General features: G+C 39.5%; 1 protein-coding gene across 2 annotated transcripts in view; it reads right to left on the minus strand.

Annotated features, from left to right (window-relative positions):
- DYNC2I1 (dynein 2 intermediate chain 1) overlaps positions 1-16,881 on the minus strand; it is a 31,528-nt gene extending 14,647 nt beyond the window's left edge. For both annotated transcript variants that reach the window (XM_060782568.2, XM_060782567.2), the window contains exons 1-10: positions 16,760-16,881; positions 11,813-11,866; positions 9,611-10,019; positions 8,831-8,883; positions 7,082-7,408; positions 5,488-5,555; positions 3,694-3,754; positions 2,446-2,532; positions 1,934-2,005; positions 767-1,013 (exon numbers count right to left, since the gene is read on the minus strand). In XM_060782568.2, the coding sequence (XP_060638551.2) occupies positions 767-1,013; positions 1,934-2,005; positions 2,446-2,532; positions 3,694-3,754; positions 5,488-5,555; positions 7,082-7,408; positions 8,831-8,883; positions 9,611-10,019; positions 11,813-11,866; positions 16,760-16,774 (1,393 nt within the window). In that variant the 5' untranslated portion in view covers positions 16,775-16,881. The remainder of the gene's footprint in view (positions 1-766; positions 1,014-1,933; positions 2,006-2,445; positions 2,533-3,693; positions 3,755-5,487; positions 5,556-7,081; positions 7,409-8,830; positions 8,884-9,610; positions 10,020-11,812; positions 11,867-16,759) is intronic.
- Positions 16,882-17,596: the final 715 nt, after the last annotated feature.

Raw genomic sequence — 17,596 nt, forward strand, 5'->3', positions numbered from 1 at the left:
GGCACAGAGATGACGACCGCCTTTGAAATGACAGAAAAGTGAAGAATCGTAACTATAACTGGAATTCCTAGATTCTTGCAATTCCGATCACTGGACCAATGTTATTGGGACCAACTTTGGCATTAACTGTATTTACTTTTCTTATTTAAACTAGGATATACTAAAAGGGTTGTCCTCTATTTTCCTTGCCTTGTGTAGGATTTCTTATAGCTGTGGTCCCCAACAATCAATTTTTTATAAGGTTGATATATACCATGAATTACCATTCTAGAAAGGCTGAAGGAGCGATCCACAACCCTTAGGTTAATCCTTTAGCTAATAAATCAATCAAGGCAGAAGATCAATATTCTAAACTATTTCATCCCTTCTCTCCCTCCTTTGTTTTTTTTTAAAAATGCTAGTCTTGCCAACTGGTCGAGAAATCTCTTGCTTTAAGAAAAAGCTGCTGTTAAAGATTTCAACCATTACTCAGCCCACAATAGTATTCTGAATTAATTATTCTTTCAACATCTGTTCTGCTCTCATTTCACTTTGGTTGCAAAGTGATGTTTTGACAGTGATGTTGCCTTTATACTCCTGCACATTCTTGTGTTTCCTTTAGCTTGAAAACTTCAACATTTACAGCCTAACTAAACCTTACCGAGTCCTGCATGAGGGCTTAATCCGATGGTTGTGAGTTGCTCCTTTAACCTTCCTGAGAATGACTTTACAGCTAAATTGGGTTGCTCTCATAATTTCGACCCAAAACTAGTGTCTGGCCACATACCGATTTCTGGTTTCTTTTCAGGTTCTTTTGGATGAAATTCTTTCTTTCTCTGCTTGGGTAGCAAGCTCCCAATCATTTCATTTTCAGCATAAATTGCTTTTCGAATTTCTTCAATTTCTGTGTTCTTGGCCATAAGTGGTTTGTTTACTCTTTGTTCTGCTTCTCCTTCTTCCTTTTCCTGTTCCTGATTATCTTCCTCTTCCTCATCATCTTCATCATCTACATCATCAAAATCATCTTCATAATCCTTGAAAAAGAAACAGGACTTTTACAAGGCAATAGATCTTCCCAGTAGGAAAAGACCTCAGATCTTCTCACCATTTGCAGGACTTTAAAATAAAGATTGTCCATTTTTATTATTAAGAAAGGCATCTCATAAATACTAAAATAGTATTATACAAATAGCATTACTATAGTTTGGTTAAGGAAACATCATCCTTTTATAGCATCTTCACCTGAACCATCAAGTGAAAGTTGATATTAAGAAAACTTAGCTTTCTCTGAGAACTAAAGTCAAAGAGCCATAAAAGAAACAAAGGTAAGTGGGGCTCTGAGGAAGGACCATAGGACATTGGTCCCAAGTTCAGTCGTAAACAAGGAGATTTCCTGCCAGTCAGTGTAAATAATACTGTCAGACACACATTCTGATTCATTCTTTCAATTTCTGTACAGTTATTTTTGTTTGTATCATAGCAGAGAGCTGTCTCAAAACATAAGTAAAAGGTAAAGGTTTTCTCCTGACATTAAGTCCAGTCGTGTCCGACTCTGGGGGTTGGTGCTCATCTCCATTTCTAAGCCAAAGAGCCAGCGTTGTCCGTAGACGCCTCCTAGGTCATGTAGCCAGCATGACTGCATGGAGCGCCGTTACCTTCCCACAGAAGAGGTACTTATTGATCTATTCACATTTGCATGTTTTCAAACTGCTAGGTTGACAGAAGCTGGGCCTAACAGCGGGAGCTCACCCTGCTGCCCAGATTCCTATGCCAACTTTTTGGCCAGCAAGTTCAGCAGCTCAGCGGTTTAACCCACTGCACCACCAAGGGGTCTCAAATGTACAAAATGCATAAATGACCAATATCATATCAATTAAAATTCCTATGTCATCATCTCTGTATTTATTTTTATCCCTCAAGTCTTGTAAAAAAAAAAACATGGGTTTGCACCCACCTCAAAATCATCTTCATAGTTCATTGAAGAATCATGATCTGGATCTGGATAGGAAGTACCTTTCTTCACTTCCTGGTAAGCAAGAGAAACATAGAATATTTATTTATTTATCGTGGCAGAAGCAAATTGAGAATACAGTTATACTGTATTTAAAAAACACAAGCAAAGTTGTTGTTTTTTTTTAAAAAAAAACTTGGTATTATGCTAAATTTCCTTTGACCAGAAGCTATGAGCAGGTCCTCCATTGTACATTTGGCAGGGCAGACTTCATTGTAGTAGGTGGTCTGTGATTTGCTCTTCTCCACATTCACATGTCGTGGACTCCACTTTATAGCCCCATTTCTTAAAATTGGCTCTGCATCTCCTGGTGCCAGAGCGCAGTCTGTTCAGCATGACACAGAATTAAATCATGACATAATTGTATAGCTAACAATATTAACTGAAGGTATTTAACAAGAGAGATCTGAAACACCTATGCACTTAAGAAAATACTGTAATGACATAACTCTTACATTTTCTTCTTCTTGCTCTTCTTCTTCTTCAGATGCTTGCCTTTTGTGACTTGGTCCCATGGCTGACAGGTCATCAGCTTTGTGGCGCTAACGTATCAATACACAAAACTAATATGAGAAAAGCATTGAAATGTGGCAATTCAACCAAATAAAATGAATGGAACATCATAAAAATCTAACAAATAAATATAAGATACCACTGAGATTAGAAATTCAGTGTGAAAATCTTAAAGTAGTAGTTTAAAGGATGTCCAAATGGTAAGGAGATTCAAGGCTTTATTTTGTGTTTGCTCTTGGAGACTTAATATCTACATTAAAGCTTCTCCACTAACTTTACTTTCCAAAAGAAATTGCTATGGTTGAAGTGACATAGGCTAATCTATCTGAAAATTTCTGACATCTCTGAATTTGCACATGTGATTTCAAATAATCATTTATGTCTGCATCACGTGTATATTCCAGAATAATTATCTCTGCTAGTTTTTTTAAATAATAGCTAAATATTTGCAGTCTATTGGATATTAAACTACTTTTAAAGGTTTTCAATCTATCTTCATAAATAATGTCAAGTATTTTAAAGCACTCTATAGGAAAAGACTGCATGAACAATTTCTAATATTTTTAATGGTGCCTTAGAAAGCTCTTTCAGTCTCTCTGAATAAGGTAGTATCATGCATCATTTAGGAGTAAAGCCTACCAAATGCTGTTGAAATGACTTGCAAATAATATACACAGAATGCAGGACCTGACAGGAACCTTAGGTAATACACACACAATCCAAATAAGCACTTTTAGTTCCCATTAATTTAATGTGAATAAATATAAATACAACTTAACTCTCCCTTCAAAAGAAAAAGGATTTGAAAGTGCATATCTTCTGCTGGAGCATGCCTTACATTAACAGTTCTCTCTCTCTCTCTCTGTCTCATATACACATAAACATTTCAAAGAGTGCATCTACATTTTAATATTAATGCAGCTTGGCACCGCTTTAACTGTCATGGCTCAATTCTATGGAATCATGAAAGTTGTGGTTGAGTGAACCACCAGCACTATTTGGCAGAAAGGTTTAAAAACTTCATAAAATACAACTCCCAGGAGGCCACTGCATTGAGCTATAGCAGTTAAAATGATGTCAAACTGCATTATTTCTAAGTGAGGTACATCTTTAGTTCTGTTTCTTCTTTGCTGTATTACTAATTTCCAGAATATTCTAGTCTTCAAAAATGGCAAATACAACCATCTTACATCTTGTTTTATGTCCTCTCTTTCACCCGTGCCATGTTTCTTTACTTTTTCTTTAGCACTCCTTTAAAAGGAAAAGAATTATATTGCATTAAAAGCTCATCCAGGAAGATAATTACCACAAGAAAAGGGGATCACAAAGGTGCATCAAATCTTTGCTAAGAAATTGCAAAAGAGGACAAGGATTAGTGATTTGTGCTTCATGTTTCTCGATTTCCGCTGTAATGTGTGATATGCAGTCTGTGTATCTCAGTTTTCAGATATCTATGAACTGTATGTTTATGGTCAGAACAGGTCTAAATCATTCCTGATTGCAAACACCTTGCTCCTTTGTAATTTCCTCCTCATATACAGAAAAGTCACTTTTAGTTGTACAACATTTCTAGGAACAACAATGAACTGCAATCTTCCAATTGTATTTCCTACATATCCATATATTATCTGTGAATTGAAAAAACAGACATGACAAATAAACTCTTGCTTAAAGAGCTCTGGTCAGCCTTCTAAAATGTTATTTGAGAACACGGAAATGCTGGACTACTCTAACAACACTACACAGAGAAGCCACTGAAATCCACAAGCATGTGGACAAAGAATCATAGAATAAATGTATTGGAAGAGATCTCATGGGCCATTCAGTCCCAGACAAGTTCAAGTACTAGGCCATCCAAACAATTTCAACAGAGAAGAGGAAACCATGAAAATGAACAAAGTCTGGCTACTAGTATTTTTTAAAAAAATCTGAAATCAGGGCTGAAAATAAAGAGGAACACTAAAAAAAGGGGGGAATTCTGGACAGGAAACAATCAGGGCCAGCTAACGCCTCTCAACAAAGGAAGCAGCCAGACTTTGAAGCTGCAATGCCATTCAGTCCTAATCAAGGTGGCTAGCTCTAACATTCACACTTGACTCCAGCAGACAAGAGTTCTTTCTCCCACCCTGGACATTCCACAGATATATAAAGCCCACTTGCCTAGTTTCCAGCAGACCTCACAACCTCTGAGGATGCCTGCCATAGATGTGGGTGAAACATCAGGAGGGAATGCTTCTGCAACATGGCCATACAGCCCGGAAAACTCACAGCCATGAAAGCCTTCGACAATACATTAGACATGACTGCTAGGCCAACTTTCAAAATCATCCTTCACTTCCAATAATTGAAAATCCAAAAAGCTATCTGAGGCTATTAGAGGTCTGCCACTTGGTCATATCATAAGAAGAGAGCCAAGGAAGTGAAAACTGGTAAATGAACACAAAGCAACATCACATAATCCTGTAACACACATCCATTTGTTTGAAACCAGCCCGCATAAGAAATAAAGCATCATGAAAAGGAAGCCATACAGTTGTCACGCTGGCCTAGAGAGGCTGAGAGGCAACATGAATCATCAAAACGGTTACGTAAAAAAAAAAAAGCAGATGCTGATGCCTAAGAATAGATTCATCCCTCCTAAAGCAGTACAGGGCCAGAGTCTAAAAATATGGTTGTGCTTCCAAAATACTGTGTGTTGTGTTTACATATTTTCTCAGACTTCTCATCTCTGGACTATTAATTAATTTATATCTGAAGTCATTCAAATACTATGTGGCTTTTATTACTAGGAAAGAACATGTAAGCAATCTGCCTAGGTACCTTCTTAAGAATATATTTTAGAAACAAAGAGAACCGGACACAGATAAAATGCAAAATGCAGTCCTACATGCATTTATTCGAAAGTCTGTTCCACCAGTCTATAGGATTTGTTAGCCTGCATGAGATTACAGCCAAAGTTTCTCAAATATGTTAATAGAGCACACCTCTCATGCCGATGGTCTGAATTGCCTTCATGCCTTGAGCTTCTATGGTGACTTCTGTGCTCACCGTGCTGCAAAAAAAGAAGAAGAAAGAAATAAAAATGTAAAGACTTGCAGCATTTAAATACTATGAAGGATTTTCTAGAGTGCCGTGTGATTTCGAAAGTTCCCACTATTACTTATAGATTGCCTCGAATTCAAGACAAAAGCATGAAATGACCGAAAAACAGCTTATGTTGCCTGGAGACAATTTTGGAGATTATGCAAGCCAACCACATTTTGGTGTCTCAAACGTTCGCCCTGTTTTGGGGGATTATTGGATCTATTGAGTCCAAAATGGCACCAGTTTCCCCCTATCAGCTCCAGTTTTTGGGATACAGGACATATGCCATATGCCAGTCACCATCTGTTCCCCCATAGAAAATCATGATAACGATATCTAAGAAATTAGAGATGATGCAATCTATCCAATGCAATTTTCTGAATCCGCACCCACAAAAAGCTCAGGAACAGGCCTAAAAACTGAGAAACCAAGATTTTTTTCCTTTTTTTTCCTACTGCTTGCTGGTTGTATCCACAGCATTCTTATGGCATACTATCTTCCTCCTTTTTTTCAAAATCAGTTTAAAATCTTTACAAAAGTAATTCCAAAGAACATTACAGTTCTGGCTCCACATATATACAAATTTAAATAATATTCATGTAGTTTGCCTTTGTCTGTCAAATAATGGCCTGAATCTATTATTAAGTAATCAAAGTAACAGGAATTATGGAAGTGTTGGTTTGCTAAGTTAAGTTTCCATTCATTCTCATTCACTAATTCATGTAGTTTGCCTTTTGTCTGTCAAATAATGGCCTGAATCTATTATTAAATAATCAAAGTAACAGAAATTATGGAAATGTTGGTTTGCTAAGTTAAGTTTCCATTAATTCCCATTCAGTAATGAGTCTGTTCTGAACAGCCAACATAATGCATTGTTTTGAGAGTTGGGACTACAGCACTGGAGACCAAGGTTCAAATCCCTGCTTGGTTATGGAAATGCACCAGATGACCACGGGCAAGACACACTTTCTCAGCTTCAGAAGAAGGCAAATATAATAGTCTGAGGCATATGTCTGTAGCCAAGTAATGGCGCATATATGATTCGGCCTAAATTAAAAAACCTGTTGTTTTGGGGTTTTTTTTTATGGCCTGTTTGTAGCATCAAACTAAAATAAAGAACTACAAAAAGTGTGATTACTGAAACAAAATTGGACAGCATTACTTCAAAAACAAAAGGTGTCCTAATCCACACACAGATTTTACCGAGATTCCTTTGAATAATCCATACTGTTATCCCAAAATCTAACAAAAAAGATTGGATATAAATGTAACCAATACAGAATGAGAAATTATACAGACTTTTGTTGATCAGTAAATTAACGTTTGTTTAATTGTCTTAATTTTACTTTGTGGAAAACTGTCGTCATGCCATGTTTTATTTTAATCAATGGTTTCTTGAAATTTTATTTACGATGTCAAAAACCTGTCCTTTATAGAGCATCCTTTCTCATACAAATGTTACATTTGCTGATTGAAAATCTATTTAAAACAAACCTTGTGGTGATCCCTCTTTTTTTCTTCGCTTTCCTCTTTTTGTTGACTTTCACCAGTCTCCCGATGATGTCTCCCGCCATGATGTGATTGCTCTTTATGTCTCCTTGACACATGGCCTTCTTCGCCATCTCTGAGAGATGTAAAGCTCTTTAATTTCAAGTGCTTCTCTTTTTCTTCAACAGCTACAAATTCCTGCTCTCTCTTCTCTTTATGCCTTTGTCTTCTTTCCTTATCTGGGTCTTGCTCCTTGTGTGGTCTGTGCCTATGCTCCCGTTCTTCATGTCTATTTGCTGAATCCTCACCAACACTGTTCTTCCTCTCCCCATTCTGGAAGCAGGAAGGGGGATTAATACTTCAAAACATTTTAGTAGACCAGACAAGACAGAAATACATTGGGTGTGTTGACACTCAGCAAGCCAGCAAGCTGCAACTCTTGGAGAAGCTAAATAAACCAACAGGGTTCATTCTGCAGTGAGTTTAATGTATCATCTGCCTGTCAGAAGCTTTCTTTCTCTTAGAAAAAGAGTCCAGTTTGTTCTTGGCTTCTGTGGTTCACTGGGGAAGAACAAAGAAGAAAAAGAAATGTGCCCCCACCTGACAGATCACTGGCTGCAGAGCCAACCTATAACTGGCAGCAATTGAGCAGAATGTACCAGTACACTCATTTGTGAGGAACATCTATCTTCTCATATTGTATTAACACACTTACCAAGCTTGAAACAGACTACTAGTACTGTTGAAGTCTTCTCAAAGTCAAGACTATAATTCTAAATTCGAATTGAACTCATTTACTACACAAATACTGGAATTAGTTAAATTGTTTGTATCTGAATCACTGCTCTTTGCTGACTGAAGCTGAAAAGCAGAGGATGTCAGAGCGTACACACAGCTATGAACCTCCCTTGAACTAGTGCAGCTCCTCTCCTGGTCTACTTCTTCCCATTATACCACTGTGCCCCCAAAATATTTGTATTTGCTTATGGTGATGCTGTGGAGCCCCTCGTGGCACAGTGGGTTAAACCACTGAGCTGCTAAACTTGTTGACCAAAAGGTTGCAGGTTCGAATCCGGGGTGCACCGTGAGCTTCCACTGTCAGCCCTAGCTTCTACTAACCTAGCAGTTGGAAAACATGCAAATGTGAGTAGATCAATAGGAACCGCTCTGGCAGAAAGTAACAGCACTCCATGCCGTCATGCTGGCCACATGACCTTGGAAGTGTCTACGGACAACACTGGCTCTTCGGCTTAGAAATGGAGATGAGCACCAACCCCCAGAGTCGGGCATGACTGGACTTTATGTTAGGGGAAAACCTTTACCTTTACTATGGTGATGTTGCATGTGGGATTTTCAGGAGTACATTAAAGGTATAATTAAAAACCCTTTCAAATAACTCTTGAATCCACATGAGAAAAGCTTATATGTTCTATCTTAACAAAAGTTCTGGTGGTAAAACATACAAAACTGAAGATGCATTGTGCCTAATTAGTTGTTGTTGTTTTTTTTTTTTAAAAAAAGCACACACACACAGAAACATCCGGAAATGCCTGTTTAATGTCTCTGAAATCTTGATATCATTCTGATGCAGCAACTTTAGATATTGAGTGAACAAACAAAAATGTTTTCATGTAAGACAATTCCTCCTTCAAAAAAAAAAAAGAGAGAACAAATGAAAGCCAATTCATAGAGAAGCCATGAATTGGCTATGGCCATTCCTTTTGGAACACAACTTGTTCTTATCCCTTTTCTTACCTTTCTCTCTGTATGTCTTCTCTCCCTTTCATCACTTTTTAGTTTTGGGTGATCTAAAAATAAGGACACTTGTAAGATTGAAAGTGCATTTTAATCCTTTCCATGCCATAGAAGTTAAACACACTGTACTCAACATACCTCCAAAATGTCTCACACTTATTTCAAAATATTTCAAATTAATGGACATATTTCTTCTGTATTAAACCTCCTATAACACGCTGAGAGAAGAAATTTCCAGAAGCATAAAGTGAGAATACATTCCACTTAATTTCCCCTGACTAGTTCATTTTTAAAGTTTCCCACGCTATCCTCAAAATACACTTCCAAGGGTCAGTTCGACCACTGCCTACACATGTAGGTATACTGTATACAGAATGGAAAATGGCAGTGCAACATATCTCATGGGGAACTGATATGAGAATAATGGAGACAGAACACACTTGATAAAGCAGACCAAGTTTACAAAGGCTTGTGCTACAAACCTCTCTTTCTCTCTTTTAGTCTTATAATATCCTTTTTATCCAAACTAACAAAATTATGTCTTTGAATGCCTATTTTGAGGTATTTTCTGTCTTGTTAAGTCAGCTATCTCACTAAAACTGGTCAGTTCTACAAAGCAGGCAATGTAAAGAACAACTGTGGTCTAGAAGATCCCAAAATAAAGGTTGCTATTCAACCTTCCTGCATATGCAAATATTATTGGTTTGGGTTTATTTTCATCATTAACTACAATCATCAGGAGGGTTATTTCAAAATAAATACAGCAATAAATCAAAGTACCTGTATGATCCTTGCTCCCTCTTCTTTTATGATGTTCTTTACTCTTTTCTCCATAAGCTTTCATGACATTTTCCAAAAGTGCCAGCTCTTCTTTCCTATGCTTTCTCTCTTTCTCTTTACCACTGTGTCTCTCTCCACTTTTTTCTTCTTTCGTATATCTTTCATGAGTCACTGGAATTTTCTCTCTCTCTTGCCCTTCAGAATATTCTTTTTCTCTAACTTTCTCTCTTTTTTCATCCCAGTGCCTTTCACTTGATTTAAACCTCATTTTTTCTTTCAGTGCTGCTCTCTCTTTGTCTTGGTCCTTCTGCGTACCCTCTTTGTAGTCATCAGCATCATGTCTGTCTCCATCTCGTGCTTTCCTCTGTCGATGCCTCCTGTCTTCAGACTGACTATCTGATCGAGATGTCTGAAAAGAGAAGCTAATATTGTTTCTATACTATTTTTGTTCAGTGAAGTCTCTGGTGCATTATGGATGTAGAGTTTTATAAGCTACAGCGAATGAAGGATTCTGAAAATTCTTTATAACTTCATTTTTATTTCAAGATTGCAAATCATGAACTTCTAAATGCCCTTTTAGCATTTGGCTCCATTTTGTGACAAAGAAGAACAAGTTCTTTATTTCTGGGGCTGGTTTACCTTTTTAGACATTAGCCTGGGAGCTAGAATGATTCTAAGAGCTATAAACATGCTAACATGACAAAAAGTAAGGATTTACAGAAGGAGTGGACAACTGTGTAGGAGTGGCAGAAGAGATATAATAATACAGCAAGTGAGTCAGTCTACATATAGATATTAAAATATACAATGATCTGATGTAAAAATAATGAGGCTTGATCAATCTTAGCTCATGATCCTCATATGCAGAAAACCTCTGTTTTCTGTTGTCCGAACAAGCAAAATATAGGCTGGAATCCTTTTGAATTACTATGATGTATACCAGATTATTGTCACTGCACCTCAATTCGCCTTTTTGGACATTGTGTGGTTGGATAAACAGTGCAACCCCCACAAAATGAACTTTTCTGTAGTGTCAAAGAACAGGGAGATGAGTAGGAACATGACCAATTGTTTTCCTGTAGCTGGACACTGAGTGACTAACATCTACAAAGATTTCCAGAGTCCTTGAGAGGTTTCTATAACTGATGCCCTTGCAGTACACTCAGCTACAGGGAAGTACCTGAATGTGTCCTTGCACTGCTGTCCGCCACCACAGAAATGTCCCCATGGGGGGGGGGGGGGGGCTCTGCTGACTGCAAAGTAGGTTTTGGGACTTAGCACTGGACAATGTAGCTTTTGATTGTGTTTTGTTTTATTATTTTACTTTATTGGTTTTAATGTGCTGTATTTTATCTGTGATTTTGGGCTCGTGCCTGAGTCCCCGAGGGGAGATGGTGGTGGGGTATAAAAATAAAATTACTTACTTACTCTAATGCACTGTTTGACACTACTTCTGAATCACTCTTGTCCCATTCCTTCTTTTTCTTACAAGCAAATCTAAGAAAAAATATACTACCATCCCTTGATCAATGTACAAGCAAAAGTTGCTCTGAAGAGCAGATAAGGTTTGTAAAAAAAATTTTGTTTACATAGTTTGCCTCTTTGAGTCCCAATCTGGGAGAAAAGCAGGATATAAATTTAATAATAATAATAATAATAATAATAATAATAATAATAATGGCTATAAGCAATCAAACTCCCACATGGCACTCATTTCAGTTTGAGGAATCTACCAGTACTAGCAGAAAAAATGGATTTCATTTTGTTTAATTAATACCCACTAGTAAGTAGCAATTAAGAAACTCTTAGCCAAAGAAAAAAATCTGTATATTCCTTTAAATAGGACCTCAAACAAATAATTTTGAATTTCATTCTTAAATTCATTCAGATTAATCTGGTATCCTTTGAATTATAATTGCTAGATGAGTTGGGATTCAAAGTCCCAAATTAGTTTAATACAGCCACGTTTTCATTTTCCAAACAGCAAAGATATATACCCCAAGGTAAATTATTTCTGAAACTAAAGCAGTTTAAGACCTGGCACAGGATGCCCAGGGACCTGCTATTACTATAAAGTTGTAAACAAACTTCTGTAAATTTACAGTCAAAATATATCTGTAAATGTTTTGGCCCAGATAGAATGTACCTGACTTTTAACCTTTCTGTAAGTAATAATGGTGATAAGTGAGGATTATGTGTTACCTTAAGATGCTTCTTTAGTTCATCTGCTTTCCAAGTATCATCTTTTGATCTTCTCTGAAAAAAAGAGAATAGACACTCATAATCTGGAAGTTGTTTTTAGAGCATCAAGTTACTGAAAAACTACAATGTTTACATTTTAGCAAATACTACTTATCCCATAATGCAGGGCTGAGGAACCTTCGGCTTTTCAGATGCTGATGCACTAAAACTCTTATCATACCTCACCATTGGTGAGGGTATTTAAAGCTGACAAGGACTGGAGTTCAACAATGTCTGGAGGGTGACTGCTTTTCTGATTCCTTCTTACAAAGGCAACAGTATCAGGTAACATAAAAATGCAAATAAGAGAGTTGGAATTCCCAGAATTCCTAACTATTTGAGAGGCTGGATGGGACTTCTTGGACCAAAGTTTGACATCACAAAGTTCAACATGCTCTAAGCTAACAGTTTGTCAACATTTGGAGAAACACAGGTCTTTCAGCTTGGGTTGGATAAACAGTCCTACATTCCTGCAATACAAGGCAAACTTACATGGAAATACATTTCATTGTTCCTCCAGTGTGCTCCATCCTGAGTAGCCCAATCCTATGGCTACTTAACAAGATACACAGTGTGCTCCTCCAAAAATATATACAGTGTATTATTCTGGAAAACAATGCATTTTTCCATAAAATGTATTCACTCATAATAGGATTAAAGATTCTATTAGTAGAAAAGTCTTGCAAAATTACAAGAGAAACTCCCCCCGCTCTCTCAATATGCTTATAAGCTTGGTATAAAAAAAAAGTACAGGTTTTCCCCTGGTAATAATTCCAGTTGTATCTGATTCTGGAGGTTGGTGCTCATTTCCATTTCTAAGTCGAAGAGCCAGCATTGTCCGTAGAAGCCTCCAAGGTCATATGACCGGCACGACTGCATGGAGAGCTGTTACAAACTGGTAGATACAGAGAATTCTGTGCCGGGTCCCCCATGACCTTCTTGCAAACAAGCTAGTGAAATGCAGGCTAGATAATACTACCATTTAGTGGATTTGTAATTGGTTAAGAGACCAACCCAAAGGGTGCTCACCAATAGTTTATCTTCATCCTGGAAAGAAGTGACTAGTGGAGTGCCATAAGGTTCTGTCCTGGACCCAGTTCTGTTCAACAGCTTTATAAATAACTTAAGATGAAGGTTTAGAGAGCATGCTTATCACATTTGACATCAAATTGGGAGGGATAGTTAATACTCCAGAAGACAGCATCAGAATTCAAAATGACCTCAACAGATTAGAGAGCTGGGCCAAACTAACAATGAATTTCAACAAGGAGAAGAGTAGGATACTTCACTTAGGCAGAAAAGAATTAAAAGCACAGATACAGAATGAGTGACACCTGGCTTGACAATAGTCCATGTGAAAAAGATTGTGGAGTCTTTTTGGACAACAAGTTGAACCAACAGTGTGGTGCAACAGCTTTAAAAAGCCAATGGGATTTGGGCTGCCTCAAAAGAAGTATAGTGTCTAGATCAGGAATCATAGAATCATAGAATCATAGAATCATAGAATCAAAGAGTTGGAAGAGACCTCATGGGCCATCCAGTCCAACCCCCTGCCAAGAAGCAGGAATATTGCATTCAAATCACCCCTGACAAATGGCCATCCAGCCTCTGTTTAAAAGCTTCCAAAGAAGGAGCCTCCACCACACTCCGGGGCAGAGAGTTCCACTGCTGAACGGCTCTCACAGTCAGGAAGTTCTTCCTAATGTTCAGATGGAATCTCCTCTCTTGTAGTTTGAAGCCATTGTTCCGCGTCCTAGTCTCCAAGGAAGCAGAAAACAAGCTTGCTCCCTCCTCCCTGTGGCTTCCTCTCACATATTTATACATGGCTATCATATCTCCTCTCAGCCTTCTCTTCTTCAGGCTAAACATGCCCAGTTCCCTAAGCCGCTCCTCATAGGGCTTGTTCTCCAGACCCTTGATCATTTTAGTCGCCCTCCTCTGGACACATTCCAGCTTGTCAATATCTCTCTTGAATTGTGGCGCCCAGAATTGGACACAATATTCCAGGTGTGGTCTAACCAAAGCAGAATAGAGGGGTAGCATTACTTCCTTAGATCTAGACACTATGCTCCTATTGATGCAGGCCAAAATCCCATTGGCTTTTTTTGCCACCACGTCACATTGTTGGCTCATGTTTAACTTGTTGTCCACGAGGACTCCAAGATCTTTTTCACACGTACTGCTCTCGAGCCAGGCGTCACCCATTCTGTATCTTTGCATTTCGTTTTTTCTGCCAAAGTGGAGTATCTTGCATTTGTCGCTGTTGAACTTCATTTTGTTAGTTTTGGCCCATCTCTCTAATCTGTCAAGATCGTTTTGAATTCTGCTCCTGTCCTCAAACAAAGGCCCAGGGACCGGATATGGCCCTCCAAGGTCATTTGCCCGGCCCTCGCTCAGGGTCAACCTGTTTGAAACTACTTCAAAGTAAACAACAACAATCTTATCTCATCAGCCAAAAGCACGTCCACAGTTCCCATTGAAATACTAATAAGTTTATATTTGTTAAAATTGTTCTTCATTTTAATTGTTGTATTTTTAAAGTGTTTTTTGCACTACAAATAAGATATGTGCAGTGTGCATAGGAATTCATTCATGTGTTGTTGTTTTTTCAAATTATAATCCAGCCCTCCAACAGTTTGAGGGATTATGACTAGACCTCTGTTTTAAAAGTCCGAGGAACCCTGGTCTAGATTGAGGGAAGTAATGGTGTCTTTGTATTCTGCTTTGGTTAGACCCCATCTGGTATACTGTGTCCAATTCTGAGCATCACAGTTCAAAAGAGATACTGAGAAGCTGGGATGTGTCCAGAGGAGGCCGACTAAAATGATCAAAAGTTTGGAGACCACGAATCCCTATGAGGAGCGTCTTATAATAATAATAAAAAAACTTTATTTATACCCCGCTACCATCTCCCCAAGGGACTCGGTGCAGCTTACATGAGGCCAAGCCCACAGTACATCAATAAACAAAGGCAATAACAAAACAATCAATACAAAACAGTTAAAATAAATCTCATAAAGGAAAAATAAACAATAACAGTAACACACAAGCATTTAAAAACCTATGGCCAGGCTAAATGTAATAATTTAAAATTTAAAAAATAATACTGGGCATGAACAAGGTAGGATATAACTAGGATAGGGTTTTCAAAGAGAGATGAGGGCGCGCAGGCAATCCTAAATCAGTGGCAGGACTGAAGACCGACAAGTCGCAGGTTCGAATCCGGGGAGAGGCGGGTGAGCTCCCTCTATCAGCTCCAGCTCCTCATGCGGGGACATGAAAGAAGCCTCCCACAAGAATGATAAAAACATCAAATCATCCAGGCGTCCCCTGGGCAACGTCCTTGCAGACGGCCAATTCTCTCACACCAGAAACGACTTGCAGTTTCTCAGTCGCTCCTGACACGACAAAAAAAAAAGTGGTAAAGTGCATTTTGAGGGCATATTGCTGAGAGTTTTACTTATTCTGGGAAGGCACACTGCAGGCTAAACTGGTCATGTTTAGCCTGCAGATGAGAAAGCTGAGAGAAGACATTATGAGGGCCATGTTTAAATACGTGAAAGAGTGTCATAAGGAAGAGGGAGCAGGCTCGTTTTCTGCTGCCCTGGAAACTAGGACTCGAAGTAATGGGTTCAAACTACAGGCAAGGAGAATCCACCTGAACATTAGGAAGAACTATCTGACCGTACAACCTGTTCAACAGTGGAACTCTCTGCCTCGGAATGTGGTGGAAGCCCCTTCCTTGAGGTTTTTAAACAGAGGCTGGATGGCCATCTGTCAAGGATACTTTGATGGTGCTTTTCCTGCATGTTTTGCTTTACTTTACTTACTTACTTACTTACTTAGGTGATCCCTCGATAGACGAGTAAGATAGTCTTATTTATTTATTTTATTTATTTCGTGTACTTATACCCCGCCCTTCTCACCCCCGAGGGGGGACTCAGGGCGGCTTACAAAAGGCACATCTTGGTGCCTACACAAATACAATAACATATAAAACCAGCAATTAAATGGTCAACAATTAAAACAATTAAAAACAACAATATATCACACAATCAATAGCCAATCTCAGACACAACGTTCGCCAACTCAGAATTCATATTTCGCTCTACTTTGTCCAGTTCCTACCTATCGTCACAATCCCTTATTCATCTGCCAGATTGCCCAAACGCCTGGTCCCACATCCATGTCTTTAATTTCTTTCTGAATGAAAGGAGGGATGTTGATGATCTGATCTTCCCGGGGAGTGAATTCCATAGGTGAGGGGCCACCACTGAGAAGGCCCTGCTCCTCGTCCCCGCCAATCTCACTTGTGACAGAGGCGGGTCGAGAGCAGGGCCTCCCCAGAAGATCTCAAACTCCGAGATGGGACGTAAAGGGAGATGCGTTCGGACAGTCTTCCATGAACTGTATTCCTGTGGATCCGTAGGTGGTTGTGGAGCCCTATTCTTGACCTGCATCTTCTCCCACAGTGAGGGCATTGGTTTCCAGGTGGAAGGCGGTCTCAGTCGGGGTTGGCTTGACGCGTCTTCCTCCTGGCACGTTTCTCTCTTTCACCCTCCATTAGTGCCTCTTCAAATTCTGCAGCACTGCTGGTCACAGCTGACCTCCAGCTGGAGGTTGGAATGGATGGCCCATGTGGTCTCTTTCAACTCTTATTCTAAGCCAACTGGATGGCCTTAGACCAGGCCTGGGCCAACTTGGGCCCTCCCTCCAGGTGTTTCGGACTTCAACTCCAGCCATTCCTAACAGTGGCTGTTAGGAATGGCTGGAGTTGAAGTCCAAAACACCTGGAGGGAGGGCCCAAGTTGGCCCAGGCCTGCCATAGATGTGCCTTGAGTTACACAAGCTTGGGTGTAAGGATACTAGAGAAAGGAACCCCTTCCCCGCCACGAATCCTCCGCTCACCTTCTCGCCTTCCATCCCGACTCTCCGTCGCCCTCCAAAGCGAGCATCCCCAACGGAGCGCCCGGCTTCGCCTCAGACCAGGCCGCAGCGGGGTTTGGAAACCAAGGCAACCGCCTCGAAGCCCCGCCCACCGGCGAACACGCAAAGTGAAGTCACAGGCGATAGGTGGAGCTGTTCCCTCTCTTCCAATCGGAAGACAGCCAGGGCGAGAGAGGCGGGTCTAAGGCCTCAAAGGCTTCTGGGAAGTAAAGTCAAAATGGTTCTTGTGGGTTTTTTGGGGCTATATGACCATGTTCTAGAGGCATTTTCTCCTGACGTTTCGCCTCCATCTATGGCAAGCATCCTCAGAGGTAGTGAGGTCTGTTGGAACTAGGAAAAAGGTTTATATATCTGTGGAATGACCAGGGTGGGACAAAGGAATCTTGTCTGTTGGAGCTAGGTGTGAATGTTTCACAATCCACAAGCATGTGGACAATTTCAACAGAAAGGAGGAAACCATGAAAATGTACAAAATCTGGCTACCAGTATTTAAAAAAAAACTCTAAAATTAGAACAGCAGGACAACAGAAAGGAAAAAAAAGGACATCTAATCACCTCTCAACAAAAGATTGCCCCAGGCACTGCCAGGCAATCAAATGCTAATCAAGGCTGAGAGGGGATATGATAGCCATGTATAAATATGTGAGAGGAAGCCACAGGGAGGAGGGAGCAAGCTTGTTTTCTGCTTCCATGGAGATTAGGACGCGGAACAATGGCTTCAAACTACAAGAGAGGAGATTCCATCTGAACATGAGGAAGAACTTCCTGACTGTGAGAGCCGTTCAGCAGTGGAACTCT

This window comes from Anolis sagrei, chromosome 6, assembly GCF_037176765.1.
Source record: "Anolis sagrei isolate rAnoSag1 chromosome 6, rAnoSag1.mat, whole genome shotgun sequence".
NCBI classification, from domain to species: Eukaryota; Metazoa; Chordata; class Lepidosauria; order Squamata; family Dactyloidae; genus Anolis; species Anolis sagrei.